Source organism: Mastigoproctus giganteus, chromosome 5 (genome assembly GCF_048544385.1).
Source record: "Mastigoproctus giganteus isolate SK-2022 chromosome 5, ASM4854438v1, whole genome shotgun sequence".
NCBI classification, from domain to species: domain Eukaryota; kingdom Metazoa; phylum Arthropoda; class Arachnida; order Uropygi; family Thelyphonidae; genus Mastigoproctus; species Mastigoproctus giganteus.
The window spans coordinates 24300107-24317055 of NC_143579.1; the positions used below are offsets into that span (position 1 = coordinate 24300107).

Genomic DNA, 16949 nt, shown 5'->3' on the forward strand with positions numbered 1-16949 from the left:
TATTTTTTTTGCATCCAGTTCCTTTGTGACCACATCGTAGTATCCACTCAAATTTGTCAGACATGACTTTCCCTTAAACCCATGCTGTGCCTGAATTATTACTGCAGTCTGGTCTAGATGATCCTGTGATGCATCTTTAACCAGCCACTCCATTATTTTCCTGGAACAGAAGTTACACTTGGTCTGTAATTACTCGTGTCACCCTTAAAATCCCTCTTTGTGAATTGGCGATACATTTGTGCATCTCCAGTCCGTGGAGACTTCCCCTGAATCCAAGGATGCTCTCATAATTATGGCTAAGGGTTTGCTTACTACCTTTGACACTTCTTTAATATAACTGGATAGATCCCATCCACCAAGGGTGCCTTTCTTATGTTTAACTTCAACAATTTCTTCTCCACTTTGCTCTCAGTTATTAGAAAATCATTAAGCACCCTGTTACAGTTTGATAAACTTCTGGCATTCTCCTCCCTTAATAACTTCTCGTGTGTGAATGTAGATGCAAAATAATCATTCAGGATGTCAGCTATCTGAGCAGGATCATCAACACTCGAACCATTGATATTAAGTGGCCCAATGGGCTCACATCTGGTGAGCATGGGCTTGGCAAACCCAGGGTCATGAGCTGGATATCATCATTCTTCTCTTTCTTGGTCATTGCTTTCTACTTCTGACTCTGTCTCTCTCTCTCTCTCTCTCTCTCTCTCTCTCTCTCTCTCTCTCTCTCTCTCTCTCTCTCTCTCTCAGGGTAACTGAGGGAATTTTTTTTTTTTTTTTTGGCTAGTGCAGCATAAGCCTCAGGCTTCCTTGCACCATATGGCTAATAATGATAATAATAATCTGATTCATCCCCTTCCTTCTAGAGTTTATATAACTATAGAAGTTTTCGCTGTTTTTCTTACCATCCTTTGCCAAAGATTTCTCGTAATCTGCCTTCGCTTGCCTAACCTTCTTTGTGACCATAGGCCAAACAACTGTATGAATTGGTCAGTAAATATGAATTAATATAATAGATTTTAATTTTTCAGATGTTGGGTGAAATTGTGGGTTGGTCATACACATTAGCAGAGCTTTTCAGGATGTGTTGGATAACGTTCCCGCACAAGCATGTTACAGAGGCAACAAGAGAAAGGCGATACTCTTGATCTGCTTATCAATAGTGACTCTTCATGCATTAAGAATCTCCATAAAAAGAAACCATAGAGTTGCGGTGATCACAGTGTATAAATGTAGGATTTACTTAAAGATATTACTGCCAAGGGTAAAAGGAAGGGATTTTACTTTTGAAAAGATGACTGCAATAGTCTTGGACAGTTTTTAAATTCTTTTCAGTGTCACCAAATGATGTTAGCAACTGAAAATTCCAGTGGACACCACTGAGGGATATTCAGAAGCTACTAAGCTTTTTATGCTACTTAAGGACATTCTTCAAAATTTAGGTCTAAATGGATGTCAAATGAAGTAATGAGACTAGTGGCAAGGGAAAAAAATGCATGGGATAATTATAAATCATCATGGGACAAAGAAACCTACAAAGTGTCAACTAGTCTGCGATCAAGTTAACAGAGGGTTGGCAAGCAAAGGCAATTTACAAGACATTTTTGGCTAAGAATACAAAGAAAAGTAGTAGAGAATTCTTTGCTTATGTTAGCACTAAAAGGAAATGAATAAACCACATTGGCCCACTAAATATGAATGATAACACGATGTTTCTATTCAGGTTGCTGAAAAAAAGTGAATAAATACTTTGTATCTACATTGATACATAAAGTTTTTAGAGACTGAATACCAGATTATATTAAGTTATAACTGGGAACTAAATGATATGGCAATAACAACCCCAGGGGCTCGCATCTGGTGAGTATGGGCTTGGCAAACCCAGGGTCCTGAGCTGGATATCATCATTCTTCTCTTTCTTGGTGACTCCTTTCTGCTTCTGACACACTCTCTCTCTCTCTCTCTCTCTCTCTCTCTCTCTCTCTCTCTCTCTCTCTCTCTCTCTCTCTCTCTCTCTCTCTCTCTCTCTAAATCAGGGAATTTTTTTTTTTTTTTTGGCTGGTGCAGCATAAGCTTCAGGCTTCCTTGCACCATATGGTTAATAATAATAATAATAATAATAACTGAGAAGAAAGTGGAAAAGAAATTGTTGAAACTAAAAGTGAATAAGGCATCTGATGAAATCTATCCAATAATATTCAAAGCAGACGCAAAAGAAGTAAACAGACCTTTAGCTATAATTCTGACAGCATCTTTGGATTCACAAGAAATATTTACAGATTGAAGGTGTGCAAATATCCATCCTATTCACAAAGGGACAAAGTGAGTAATTATAGATCTGTAAATTTGATTTCTGTTCCGGGGAAAAATAATGGAGCCAGTGATTACAGAAGTAACGTGCAATCATCTGGACAGGAATGCAGTTATACTGCAATCATAACGCAAATTTTTTAAGTTATCTGGTCTGTCTAATCTGATTAGCTACTAAGATACAATAACAAAGGAGCTGGATGCAGGAAATAATTTTTACATTATATAATAAGATTTCAGCAAAGCTTTTGATACACTTCCACATAAAAGACTACTGTACAAATTCAATGTAGCAAGTAACTTCTTTTTTTTTTTTTTTTTTGATTTGGTAGTTGTTGGCGCATCGGCTTCTGTGGCCATACTGCACCTCCCAAGGTTTTTTTTTTTTTTTTTTTTTTTTTGCAGTACTTTGATCCAAGCCCGAGGTGGGAATTGAACCCGCGACCTTTGGGTTGCCGGGCAGGTACTTTACCCACTCGGCTAGCCCGGTCGGCTGCAAGTAACTTCTATGGAAAAACACAGAATGCCTGGTTGAGCAGCAAAAGGATAGGAAGTGGTTACTAGCGAGCTAGTGATTTTGTAATAACTGAGAGGAAAGTGGAGGAGAAATTGTTGAGGATAAACATAAAAAAGGCAGCTGGGGTGGATGGGTTCTATCCAGTTATATTAAAGGAGGCAGCAGAGGAAGTAAGCAAACCCTTAGTCATAATTAAGAGAGCTTCTTTGGAATCAGGGGCGGTACCCATAGACTGGAGATGTGCAAATGTGACCCCAATTCACAAAGGAAGATCAAAGCTTGACACAAGTAATTATAGACCTGTGAGTTTAACTTCTGTTCCAGGAAAATTAATGGAGGCACTGGTTAAAGAAGCACTGCAGGATCATCTAGACAAGACTTCAGTTATAGCTCGGACACAGTATGGTTTTGTTAAGGGAAAGTCTTGCCTGACCAATTTGATTGGATACTATGATGCAATCACAAAAGAACTGGATGCAGGGAATAACTTTGATATTATATATTTGGATCTTAGAAAGGCTTTTGATACTGTTGCACATGGAAGATTGCTGCACAAATTGGAGCAGAGTGGCATTGGAGGCAAATTGCTGCTATGGATAAAGGGAGATGGTTGAGTGGGAGAAGGCAGAGAGTGGTAATCAATGGACACTGCTCATCGTGGACTAATGTTATTAGTAGAGTCACTCAGGGTTCAGTGTTGGGTCCATTATTGTTTTCTGTATTTATAAATGATATTGATGATGGTATATCAAGCTTAATGTCCAAGTTTGCAGACGATACAAAGGTTGGCAGGGTTGTTAAGGACACTACTGATGCTATGCTGCTGCAACAGGATCTGGAAAGGTTGAGCAGATGGGCTGAGAGGTGGCAAATGAAGTTTAACATTGACAAATGAAAAGTACTACATATGGGAAACAGCAACCCCAGAGCAACGTATCAACTCTGTGGTACTACACTGACAGTGGTAGAGAATGAAAAGGACCTGGGGGTAATTGTGCAAGCAGATATGAAGTTCTCTGACAGTGCAGATGGGCTGCAGGAGTAGCTCATGGTATCTTGTCAATGATATACAGGAATTTTTCTAGCAGGGATAAGGAGGTGATTATTCCCTTGTATAAGGCAATGGTTAGGCCACACCTTGAGTACTATATACAGGTCTGGAGGTTTCATTTCAAGAAGGATGTAGAGCTGCTGGAACGAGTACAGAGAAGGGCAACAAGATTAGTGAATGCGACAAAGGGTTGCTCTTAAGAAGAAAGGCTTAAGTTTTGCGAATTACAGTGTCTGGAGACTAGGCACCGGTGCGGTGACCTGATGGAGGTGTATAAAGCCTTGAATGGTTTGAGCATGCTCAATGCCGATGGGATTCTTCCTCTTGCTCAGAATAATCACCTGAGAGGGCATAAATTCAAATTGAGGAAAGATATATGTAGGTTAGATGTGCAGAAATTTGCCGTTAGCCTGCGGGTAGTTAGTTGGTGGAACAGACCTCCATCCCTTGTTGTGAAAAAGTTGATAGCCTAAATAAATTTAAAGCTCAGCTGGACAGGTATCTTCACAGATTACCACTATTAGTGCAGCACCTCAGCATTCAAGTGCTAGGCTCTTTACTCTTTTCATTATTTATTAATGATACTGATGAAGGTATATCAACTTTAATGTCTAAGTTTGCTGATTATAATAAAAGTTGGCAGAGTAGTTAATGACAAGAATCAGGGTATTCTACTGCAAAAAGCCCTTAAAAAATTAGAGAGATGGGCTGAAAGTGGCATTTGAGGAACACTGATAAATGTAAGGTACTACACATATGGGTAGCAGTAATCACAGAATAACAAACCAGAGTAGTACCAAACTCAAAGTAGTAACTGGACACACCAAAACCAATGCTTCCAGTTTTGGACTCCCAAGGATATGAGATTGTTGACACTCAAGTTTAGCTTCTGTCTTCCTGTGAATGTGATATCTGTTCAGTCCTATCTGAATGATGGGACAGTACATAAACAGTTGTGAACATTTCCTCTTGGCATAGGTGGGTACTAGAAATCATCCTTCCTGGTGATCACTGGCAGAAAAGTGGCTAAAAACAACTAAACCACACACAATACTCATTTATGACAATTTTAAAGAGCTATTTATTATCACAGTATACGATAACAGAGTTGAACTAACATTTAGGAGCAACCACACACACAAGATGTAGGACAGACGTGCGGAAATTTGCCTTTAGCCAGCGGGTGGTTGGTTGGTGGAACAGACTTCCATCCCTTGTGGTGGAGGTTGATAGCCTAAATAAGTTTAAGGCTCAGCTGGACAGGTATTTTGAACGAACAGAGGGGTGAAGTGGAAGTGGTTTTTTTTTTTTTTTTTTTTTTTTTGGCTGATGCTGCATAAGCTTGCTTTCTTGCCTCAAATGCCTCTACTAATGCTAAAAGACAAAACACGTCATATCACTCAAGGTAGTGGAGAATGACAAAAACCTAGGGTAATTGTACAGTCCAACAAAAAGATTTCTGAGCAGTATAGACAAGCTGCTAGAATTAAAGAGGCTTGTGGCAGAGAGGGAAAAATGCATTGGATGCATATAAATTATCAGGCGACACAGAAGCCTATGGCAGATATAAGCTAGTCTGTAATCAAGTCACAAAGGAAGTTAGGCAGATTGAGGCAGATTACAAGACATCTTTGACAAAGGATGCAAAGAAAAACAGCAAAGAGTTCTTTACTTATGTAAAGAACAGGTGCAGGGCCCTCTAGAAGGAAGGGGATAAATCAGATTGGTCCACTTGATGTTGGTTGTTCAACTGTTGATATTCCTGCTCAAGTGGCTGATAAACTGAATGAGTATTTTGCATCTACATTCACACATGAGTTGTTCAAGGAGGGGAATGCCAGAAGTTTATCAAACTCTAACAGGGAGGTAAGTGATTTGTAATAACTGAGAGCAAAGTGGAGGAGAAATGGTTGAAGCTAAACATAAAAAGGGCACCTGGGGCAGATGGAATCTATCCAGTTATATTGTAGGAGGCAGCAAGGGAAGTAAGCAAACAATTAGCCATAAGTAAGAGAGCATCCTTAGAGTCAGGGGAGGTCCCCATGGACTGGAGATGTGCAAATGTATCCCCAATTCACAAAGGGGGTGCAAAGGGCGACACAAATAATTATAGACCTGTTAGTTTAACTTATGTTCTGGGGAAAATAATGGAGTCACTGGTTAAAGAGGTGATACAGAATCACTTAGACAATACTGCAGTAATAGTTCAGACATGGTTGAGTGGGAGATGGCAAAGAGTGGTAATAAATGGACACTGCTCTACGTGAACTAATGTTATTAGTGGAGTCCCTCAGATTTCAGTGCTGGGCCCATTGTTGTTTTGTGTATTTATCAATGAAGGTATATCAGGTTTAATGTACAAGTTTGCAGATGATACAAAAGGTTGGCAGGGTTGTTAATGACAGTAAAGACAGTATGCTACTGCAACAGGATCTAGAAAAGTTAGAAGTGGCAACCGAAGTTTAACATTGACAAATGCAAAGTACTGCATATGGGTAGCAGTAACCCAAGAGAAACGTACCAACTGTGTGGTACTACTCTCAAGGAAATGGAAAGTGAAAAAAAGACCTGGGGGTAATTGTGCAGTCATATTTGACTGCACAATTACCCACAATGGGCTGCCAGGACAAGTCATGGAGTCTTGTCAATGATATATAGGAATTTTGCTAGCAGGGACAGGGAGGTGATTATCCCATTATATAAGGCAATGGTCAGGCCACACCTAGAGTACTGTGTACAGGTCTGGAGGCTTCATTTTAGGAAGGATGTAGAGTTGCTAGAATGAGTACAAAGAAGGGCAACAAGATTGGTGAGGGAAACAAAGGGGTGCTCTTACCAAGAAAGCTTTAAGGTCTGCAAATTGCAGTGCCTGGAGAGTAGGCACCTGCAAGGTGATCTGACTGAGGTGTATAAGGCCTTGAATGGGTTGAGCAAGCTGAATGCTGATGGGATTCTTCCTCTTGCTCAGATTAAGAACCTCAGGGGGCACAGTTTCAAATTGAGGAGACAAAGTTGTAGAATAGATGTGCAGAAATTTGCCTTTAGCCAGCAAGTAGTTGATTGGTGGAACAGACTTCCATCTTTTGTTGTGGAAGTTTATAGCCTAAATAAATTTAAGGGCGAGCTGGACAGGCATTTGGAATGAATGGAGGAGTGAAATAGGAGGGGTTTTTTTTTTTTTTTTTTTGGCTGAATAAGCTTGTTCAGCCAAAAAATTGCTTTCTTGCATCGTATGCCTCTACTAATGCTAATATAAGCTGGAACATGTTTGGATTACTGAAAAAATTGTAAGATGGACTGCTGGGTGGCTGCAGGGCAGAAGGCAGAGGATCATGATTAATGGATTTTTTCAGATTGGTGTAAAGTCAGAAGTGGGGTTCCCCTAGGATTGGTTTTTGGACCACCATTGTTTCTAATTTTCATAAACGACATAAATGATGGGATAGAAAGCATGATGTCAAAATTTGCAGATAACATAGAGATTGTAGAGTAGTTAGTGACCTGTACCAAGTAGCACTTCTTCAGGATGACCTGAACAGGCTGCGAGAATGGTCAGAAAAGTGGCAACTTTTTTTTTTAATGTAGCAAAATTAAAGGGTTTACACTTGGGGAATAGCAACCCCAAAATAAATTTTACACTTGATGGGATTGAATTTAAAACAGTGGAGGAAAAAAGGGATGTTGGAGTTATATGGGCAGATATGAAGTTTTCTGGGCAGACGAGGAAGTCATCAATTACATAAATGAGGCAAATAGACCAGCAAAGGAGAGAAATCAATAACTTACAAAGTAGTGTTAAAAAGACTAAACTTTGTTGGATAAGAAAAAAGTGAGAGATAGCAGAAAAATAGCATCTTGCTTTTGGTCAACCTAATTGTGCACGAGATATAAAAATGTAGTGTCTAAGAACATCAAAAAGTATTTGGAAGAAGGTGAATATAGTAGTGCTTGGGCAGTATGGGGTTGCATAACCCATACCAAAAGTAGGTCCCTGGACATATGCCTCATGTGTTTAAGTCAGTAATGGTATTGTTTTAACAAATATGAGACTAAACAATGTTAGATATGAAAATAAAGACAAAAAAACAACTAACAAAATATAATACCCCATGGTTAACCAATTGGTGGGCACAAGCTTTCTACACCGTGAGACACCAAAGAGGCTAGGGGATATCTGACTATACATTATGTACAAGCCTGAATGTAAAAAGATATCAACCAGCAATTATGTTGTTAATATCAATACGGCTGTCAATAAGCTTTTTATATTACATGATATTCAGTGCTTTCCTAAAATGATGGTAAAGGAAGGCTGAAGGGAAACTATTACCAAGTAGTTTATTATGGAGTAATTTGATATTCTCTAAAAAGAGATTGTTGTTATTACATTCTGATGGCAATTCTGATGCATTGAGAGTATTATATTTGAATGCACTTTTTGAGATTTTGGAGTGCCAATGGGTGAAGCTGACTTCATTAAAGTTAAAAGCATCTCTTTTATTATATATGTTAATTGCAGTATGTGGGCTATTGATATAATGTCCCAATCTAAGTAATTAACTGAATGGTCATTGTTATTTGTTCTCTCCAGAGCAAGTTCTGGAGGACAAATGCTAGCAAAGTCCTACAGAAATGTTGAGTAGTTGATTACTAACCAGTCATCTGTGTATCTGTAAATATTTATATCTGAGGGTAGGGAGGTCTCAGACCAGTATAAGATAGCTATGACATAGCTATCAGGGCTACCCATAGTGCGGGAATTTCTTAGTCGGGTTCTACTGTATATCCTGTGAAAAATGAAGAACGAGAGTGTATAATCAGTGTCACATTCTATTTCTTATGGAAAATAAGTTTGTAATTGTAAAACTTAAATCTGCAATCATGAGACCTGCAGCCTTGAGCTCTCACAATTAGCTTTTACATAAGTTAATTTAAAAGCAAGCTGAAAAAGTTTACTTTTATTTTGGAGGAGTTTTTTTTTTTTTTTTTTTTGGCATAATAACTAATTTAAGCATGGAGTGCCAGTTTACATGATATGCCAGTTCTAAAGGTCTGTACTAAAGTTCTGTAGAATTTGTGTATTTCTGTATTTTGTGGGTTGAAAAACCTCTAATAACTCACTGGAAGAAACCCACTCCCTCTTCTTAAGACTGGTTAACTACAGCAAGGGTAATTATACATTCTAAGCAAAACTTCATCCTCTGTGATAGCATAAGTTCTCATTGCTCATTAGGAAAGATATGGCTTTAAACCTCATTGGAGACAGGAGAATGAAGTTTTGCCTAGGATTTATAATTACTCTTGCATCAGTCCTGCATGGTATAGTTTTTTTTTCCCTTTAAATTTTTTTTTTATTTCACAAACTTATACAATGAATTTTTTCATATTTTAGGTATTTAGATATGTTTTTCTAACATGTGTACAGAGTAAAACAATTTTGTAAATAGTAATTTTTTTTTTAATTGTTTGCAAATTTATGTCTTCTTTCATTGGTCCAAACAAAAATCTTACAAGAGCAATTCTAACATTTCCTTAAGAATCACATAAGAGCAACCACAGTTAGTGTTTATTTGTCCGATTACCTTAATTTATCCTCAACTCTACATTTGGTTATCATGTTTTAACATTGCTGGAAGGAACAATGATAGATAACAGTTTACTAACAATATAATTTTATTGAGAATTATTATAATATTGTACTTTGTGATACTGTGTATTTAATATAACAAAAAAAAAAAGTAATTTCAACAGAAGTTTATGCTAAAGCTCTGATAAAAGTAATGGATATAATGCACCAGTGTTGCAAGCTATTGGATTAAACAGATGCCAAAAGAATTTCACTAAAACCTTTTCAGGCTTACCTTAAGACTGAGGTATTTCTTCGACTAACATAAAGGACTACAGGACCCTGTTTAATACTCTTAAAGGCTGCAATTGCTTCACTATGAGACATACCACTAAGAGCTCGTCCATTCAGAGTAATAATTTCATCACCTAGCAAAACAATACAGTTAGAGAATTAAATTTGACACAATCTAATTTGACCACATTTATTATAATTATTATTAATAAATATTTATTTCTTAATTATATTCATTCTTATATAGCACAGCTGGCGAGGAGGGTATACAAGAACATTGCTTTCTGTTTTAGAAACAGATACAACAACATTGCTTCAGTTCTTAGCAAGAAGAAAACATTGAATTTGGTTCTGTTAGTGGTTATAAATGGAAAGAATTGTGTGAAGGCCCTTGTTTTTAATTTTCAATAACAATCCTGATGAAGGTATCACAAGTTATGTATCAAAATTTCCAGATGACATTAAGTTCAGCAGGGGTGAGAGTTGAGAACCAGAGACTATGGCTGCAACAAGACCTAAACAAATAATACAACTAGTCTGAAAAATGGCAATTAAGCTTTAATGCTAGTAAATGCAAGGTAATACATCTGGATCATCATTGTGTTTTCCACAACATATGGAAAGCAGTAACCCCAGAGTAATGTATAAACTCTGTGGTACTACACTGACAGTGGTAGAGAACAAAAAGGACCTGGGGGTAATTGTGCAGACAGATATGAAGTTTTCTGAGCAGTGCAGATGGTCTGCAAGAGTAGCTCATGGTGTCTTGTCAATGATATACAGGAATTTTTCTAGCAGGGATAAGCAGGTGATTATCCCCTTGTATAAGGCAATGGTCAGGCCACCCCTTGAGTACTGTATACAGGTCTGGAGGCCTCATTTTAAAAAGGATATAGAGCTGTTGGAACGAGTACAAAGAAGGGCAACAAGATTAGTAAATGGAACAAAGGGTTGCTCTTACGAAGAAAGGCTTAAGTTTAGCAAATTACAGTGTCTGAAGACTAGGCACCTGCGAGGTGATCTGACTGAGGTGTATAAAGCCTTGAATAGTTTGAGCATGCTCAATGCTGATGGGATTCCTCCTCTTGCTCAGAATAATCACCACAGATGGCATAAATTCATATTGAGGAAAGACAGATGTAGGATAGATGTGCAGAAGTTTGCTTTTAGCCAGTGGGTAGTTGGTTGGTGGAACAGACTTCCATCCTTTGTTGTGGAAGTTGATAGCCTAAATAAATTTAAGGCTCAGCTAGACAGGTATTTCAAATGAACGGAGGGGTGAAATGGGAGCGGTTTTTTTTTTTTTTTTTGGCTGATGCTGCATAAGCTTGCTTTCTTGCATCATATGCCTCTACTAATGCTAACGCTAACCTTGGGGTTGTAATAGCATGATATAAGAAGGTCTCTGGACAGTATGGTAAAGCTGCAAGAATAACATATGGGGGCACTTTCAATAAATAGGCATTTTACCAGCAGAGACAAAAGATGTAATTATCCCACCATACAAATCAATGACCCAATCACATCTTGAATACCGCATACAGGTCTGGAAGTGTTCTTTTAAGAAAGCTACAATTATATAGCCGTTATAAAAGGCATTAATTAAAGGTTATAAATTATATATGTCTTGTTAAAAGGCACAAGAGAGAGAAAAAATTAGAGTTATAGATGCAAAGAAATACTCATTTGGGAAAAGAATCATAAGCTGCAATGTCTGGAAACCAAGTGTTTCATGGGCAATTTAAAGTTTAAAGCAACAAAAGAGAAGAGAAGAGAAACCTTTAGGGAGGCATATTTTCTATTTAGAGGATGATGCAAACAAGAAGACAGATTCAAATTAAGGAATAATAACTGTACACTAGATGTAAAGAAATTTGCCTTCAGTCAATGAATAATCAACTACTAAAACAAATTACCACACAGTCCTGTAGGGGCAGAGAGCTCTTCTACAGATGTAGAAAGGAATTTGATGAATATTTGGAAGTAAAAAAAAAAAAAAAAAAATATGTAAAAAAACTTAATGATCATTCTGCCATTTACTTATTAACTGCTACTCATAAATATGAGAAGCAGTAATAAGTATTTACCCTCACCTAGAAATATTTGAGTTAGGGATGTGAAACTTGGTTAGCATTTTCATCCTTCTCCATGCAGAGAATAATGAAAACTTTACCTCCTATAGCTGCCTGTTTTTCCCTTATGTGGATAAGTTCTTTCAGACCTCTTGAACAGAATTCCTCACTTTCAGCAGAAATCAGGCATCTACATCATTAATTACCTCCTCATCAGTCTGAAATCCACAGCCTCATAATGGTTTCTTCATTTTAGGGAAGAGGAAATAGCCTGAAGGTGAGAAGTCTGGAGAATAAGTTGTGTTCTGTAGATTTTTCAAAGACACACCTGATTGCAAAATCCACTCTGAGGCCTTGTGAGGCACACAGGTTTGAATACCTTCCTACATCTCTCCAAATTGATGACGCTGCTGAGGTAGCTGAAAAACTGAATGAGTATTCTGCATCTACATTCACACATGAAGAATTTTTTGGGGAAGTGGATGCCAAAATTTTATCAAACTCTTAACAGGGAGCTAAATGATTTTGCAATAAGTTTAACTTTAACAATTTCTCTTCCACTTTCCTCTCAGAAAAGTAGAAAAGAAATTTAAGTTAAACATAACAAATGCACCTGGGATGAACAGGATCTATCCAATTATATTAAGGGGGGCAACAAAGGAAGTAAGCAAACCCTTAGCCATAATTATGAGAGGATCCTTGAATTCAAGGGAGTACTCTGCAGAATGGAGATGTGCAAGCGTATCCCCAATTCACAAAGGAGGAACAAAGGGTAACATGAGTAATTAGAGACCTGTTAATTTAACTTCTGTTTCAGGCAAAATAATGGAATCATTGATTAAAGTAGCAATCTAGGATCATCTAGACAAGACTGCAGTTATAGTTCAGACAAAGCACAAGTTTGTTAAGGGGAAATCTTGTCTGACCAATTGGACTGGATATGTGGTCACAAATGAACTGAATGCAAAAAATAATTTTGATATTATATACTTGGATTTCAGGAAAGTTTTTGATACTGTTGCACATAAAGTACTGCTGTACAAAATTTAGTGTGGCATTAAGAGCAAACTGTTGCTATGGATAAAGGGATGGTTGAGTAGTAGTAGTAGTGGCATGTGATGCAAGAAAGCAAATGTATGAGCTTATGCAGCATCAGCCAAAAAAAAAAAAAAATCACACCATTCACTCCAAATGTCTGTCCAGTTCCTCCTTAAATTTATTCAACCTATCAACTTCCGCAACGACAGATGGAAGTTTGTTCCAGCAATTAACCACCCGCTGGCTAAAGGCAAATTTCCGCACATCTATTCTACATCTGTCTTTTCTTAATTTGAATTTATGCCCCCCTTAGGTTCGTAATCTGAACAAGTGGAAGGATCCTATCAGAATTCAGCGTGCTCAACCCATTCAAGGCCTTATATACCTCAATCAGATCACCGTGCAGGTGCCTAGTCTCCAGCCACTGCAATTTGCAGAACTTAAGCCTCTCTTGGTAAGAGGATCCCTTCATTCCCCTCACCAATCTTGTTGCCCTTCTCTGTACACGCTCAAGTAAATCTACATCCTTCCTAAAATGAGGCCTCCAGACCTGTACGCAGTACTCAAGGCGTGGCCTGACCATTGCCTTATACAGAGGGATAATCACCTCCTTTTCCCTGCTAGCAAAATTCCTATATATCATTGACAAAACCCCATGACCTGCCCTGGCAGCCTGTCTACATTGCTCAGAGAACTTCATATCTGACTGCACAATTACTCCCAGGTCTTTTTCATTTTCTACCACCTTAAGTGTAGTACCACACAGTTGGTACGTTTCTCTGGGGTTACTTCTACCCATATGCAGTACTTTGCATTTGTCAAGGTTAAACTTCAGTTGCCACTTCTTAGCCCATCTGCCCAAATTATCTAGATCCTGTTGCAGTAGCACATTGCCATTACTGTCATTAACAACCCTGCCAACCTTTGTATCATCTGCAAACTTCGACATTAAGCCTGATATACCTTCATCGACATTAAGCCTGATATACCTTCATTGATAAATATACAAAACAACAGTGGACCTAAACACCGAACCCTGTGGGACTCCACTAATAACATTAGTCCAAGAAGAGCAGCACCCATTGATAACCACCCTCTGTCTTCTCCCACTTAACCATCCTTTTATCCATTGTAGCAACTTACCCTTAATACCATTCTGCTCCAATTTGTACAATAGTCTTCCCTGCGCAACAGTGTCAAAAGCTTTCCTGAAATCCAAATATATGATATCAAAATTATTTTTTGCATCCAGTTCCTTTGTAACCACATCATAATATCCTATCAAATTTGTCAGACAAGACTTTCCCTTAACAAACCCATGCTGTGTCTGAATTATTGCTGCAGTCTTGTCTAGATGATCCTGCAATGCATATTTAACCAGTGACTCCATTATTTTACCCGGAACAGAAGTTAAACTAACTGGTCTGTAATTACTCGTGTCACCCTTCGATCCCCCTTTGTGAATTGGGGATACATTTGCACATCTCCAGTCCGTGTGAACCTCCCCTGAGTCCAAGGATGCTGTCATAATTATGGCTAAGGGTTTGCTTAGTTGCTTTGCCACCTCCTTTAATATAACTGGATAGATCCCATCCACCCCAGGTGCTTTTCTTACGTTTAACTTCAACAATTTCTCTTCCACTTTGCTCTCAGTTATTACAAGGTCATTAAGCACCCTGCTACAATTTGATAACCTTCTGCCCTTTTCAAACCTTAATAACTCCTCATGTGTGAATGTAGATGCAAAATACTCATTCAGTTTGTTTGCTATCTGAGCAGGATCATCAACAGTCAAACCATCGATGTCAAGTGGACCAATCAGATTCATCCCCTTCCTTTTAGAGTTTATATAAGTAAAGAAATCTTTGCTGTTTTTCTTAGCATCTTTTGCCAAGGATTTCTCGTAATCTGCCTTCGCCTGCCGAACCTCCTTTGTGACCTGATTACAGATTAACTTATATCTGCCATAGGCTTCTGAGTAGAAGAAGACAGAATGGTAATCAATGGTCACTGCTTTTCATGGACTAATGTTATTCGCAGAGTCTCCAGAGTTCAGTGTTGGCCAATTGTTCTTTTCAATATTTATCAATGATATTGATAAATTAGCATTTGCAGAGGCAAAATGATGCAAGAAAGCAAGCTTATGCAGCATCAGCCAAAGAAAAAAAAAAACCCGCTCCCATTTCACATCTCCATTCGTTCCAAATACCTGTCCAGCTCAGCCTTAAATTTATTTAGGCTATCAACTTCCACAACAAAGGATGGAAGTCTGTTCCACCAACCAAATGCCCGAAGGCTAAAGGCAAACTTCAACACATCTGCCTTTCCTCAATTTGAATTTCTGCCCTCTCAGGTGATTATTCAGAGCAAGAGGAAGAATCCCATCAGCATTGAGCATGCTAAAACCATTCAAGGCTTTATACACCGCAATCAGATCACCTCACAGGTGCCTAGTCTCCAGATACTGTAATTTTCAAAACTTAAGCCTTTCTTTGTAAGAGCAACCCTTGGTTCCATTTACTAATCTTGTTGCCCTTCTCTGTACTCGTTCCAACAGCTCTACATCCTTCTTAAAATGAGGCCTCTAGACCTGTATACAGTACTCAAGATGTGGCCTGACCATTGCCTTATACAAGGGGATAATCACCTCCTTATCCCTGCTAGAAACTTTCCTGTATACAATTGACAAGACACCATGAGCTTCTCTTGCAGACTGTCTGCACTGCTCAGAAAAATTCATATCTGCCTGCACAATTACCCCCAGGTCCTTATTGTTCTCTACCACTCTAAGTGTATTACTACAGAGTTGATACATTACTCTGGGGTTACTGCTTCCCATATGTAGTACTTTACATTTCCCATTTTTAAACTTCATTTGCCACCTCTCAGCCCATCTGCTCAACTTTTCTAGATCCTGTTGCAGCAGCATACTGTCATTAGTGTCCTTACCAACCCTGCCAACCTTCATATCGTCTGCAAACTTGATGGGCAATAAACTTGATATACCATCATCAATATCATTTATAAATACAGAAAACAACAATGGACCCAACACAGAACCCTGAGGGACTCCACTAATAACATTAGTCCATGATGAGCAGTGTCCATTGATTACTCCCCCTCAACCATCCCTTATCCATAGCAGCAATTTGCCTCCAATGCCACACTTCTCCAATTTGTTCAGCAGTCTTCCATGTGCAACAGTATCAAAAGCCTTTCTAAGATCCAAATATATGATATCAAAGTTATTCCCTGCATCCAGTTCCTTTGTGACCACATCATAGTATCCAATCAAATTGGTCAGGCTAGCCTTTCCCTTAACAAAACCATGCTGTGTCCAAGCTATAACTGAAGTCTTGTCTAGATGATCCTGCAGTGCTTTTTAACCAGTGCCTCCATTAATTTTCCTGGAACAGAAGTTAAACTAACAGGTCTATAATTACTTGTGTCGCCCTTTGATCCTCCTTTGTGAATTGGGGTCACATATGCACATCTCCAGTCTGAGTACTTCCCCTGAGTCCAAAGAAGCTCTCATAATTATGGCTAAGGGTTTGCTTACTTCCTTTGCTGCCTCCTTTAATATAACTGGATAGATCCCATCCACCCCGGGTGCCTTTTTTATGTTTATCTTCAACAATTTCTCCTCCACTTTCCTCAGCTATTGTTTGTTTGTTTGTTTGTGTTATTTTGGTTTTTTAGGAGCATTAGCAACTAAGGCCATATTGCTCCAGGTATATGCGGTGGTCATTCCCTGACCTTTCCGCATCCTCCATATTTGGTGGTCACAGGCTCGAACCCCGGTCTAATCAAGAAGCGTGTGCTACGCACTGCTGCTCCTACCCACGTAGGTGCCCTCCTCAGTTATTACAAAATCATCTAGCTCACTGCCAGAGTTTAATTCACCTCTGGCATTCCCCTCCCTAAATAACTCCTCATGTGTGAATGTAGATGCAAAATATTCATTTAGTTTATTAGCCACCTGAGGAGGATCATCAACAGTTGAACCATCAATATCCAGTGGACCAATCTGATTCATCCCTTTCCTTCTAGAGTTTACATAAGTAAAGAATTCTTTGCTGTTTTTGTTTGCATACTTTGCCAAAG

The 16949-nt window shown here is 38.5% G+C and overlaps 1 protein-coding gene across 1 annotated transcript in view; it reads right to left on the reverse strand.

Annotated features, from left to right (window-relative positions):
- The window catches only part of LOC150085242 (uncharacterized), a 159558-nt gene that overhangs the window by 24035 nt on the left and 118574 nt on the right, over positions 1 to 16949 (reverse strand). Inside the window, exon 6 of the mRNA XM_090373111.1 lies at positions 9737 to 9869. Coding sequence (XP_090229237.1) covers positions 9737 to 9869 — 133 coding nt within the window. The remainder of the gene's footprint in view (positions 1 to 9736; positions 9870 to 16949) is intronic.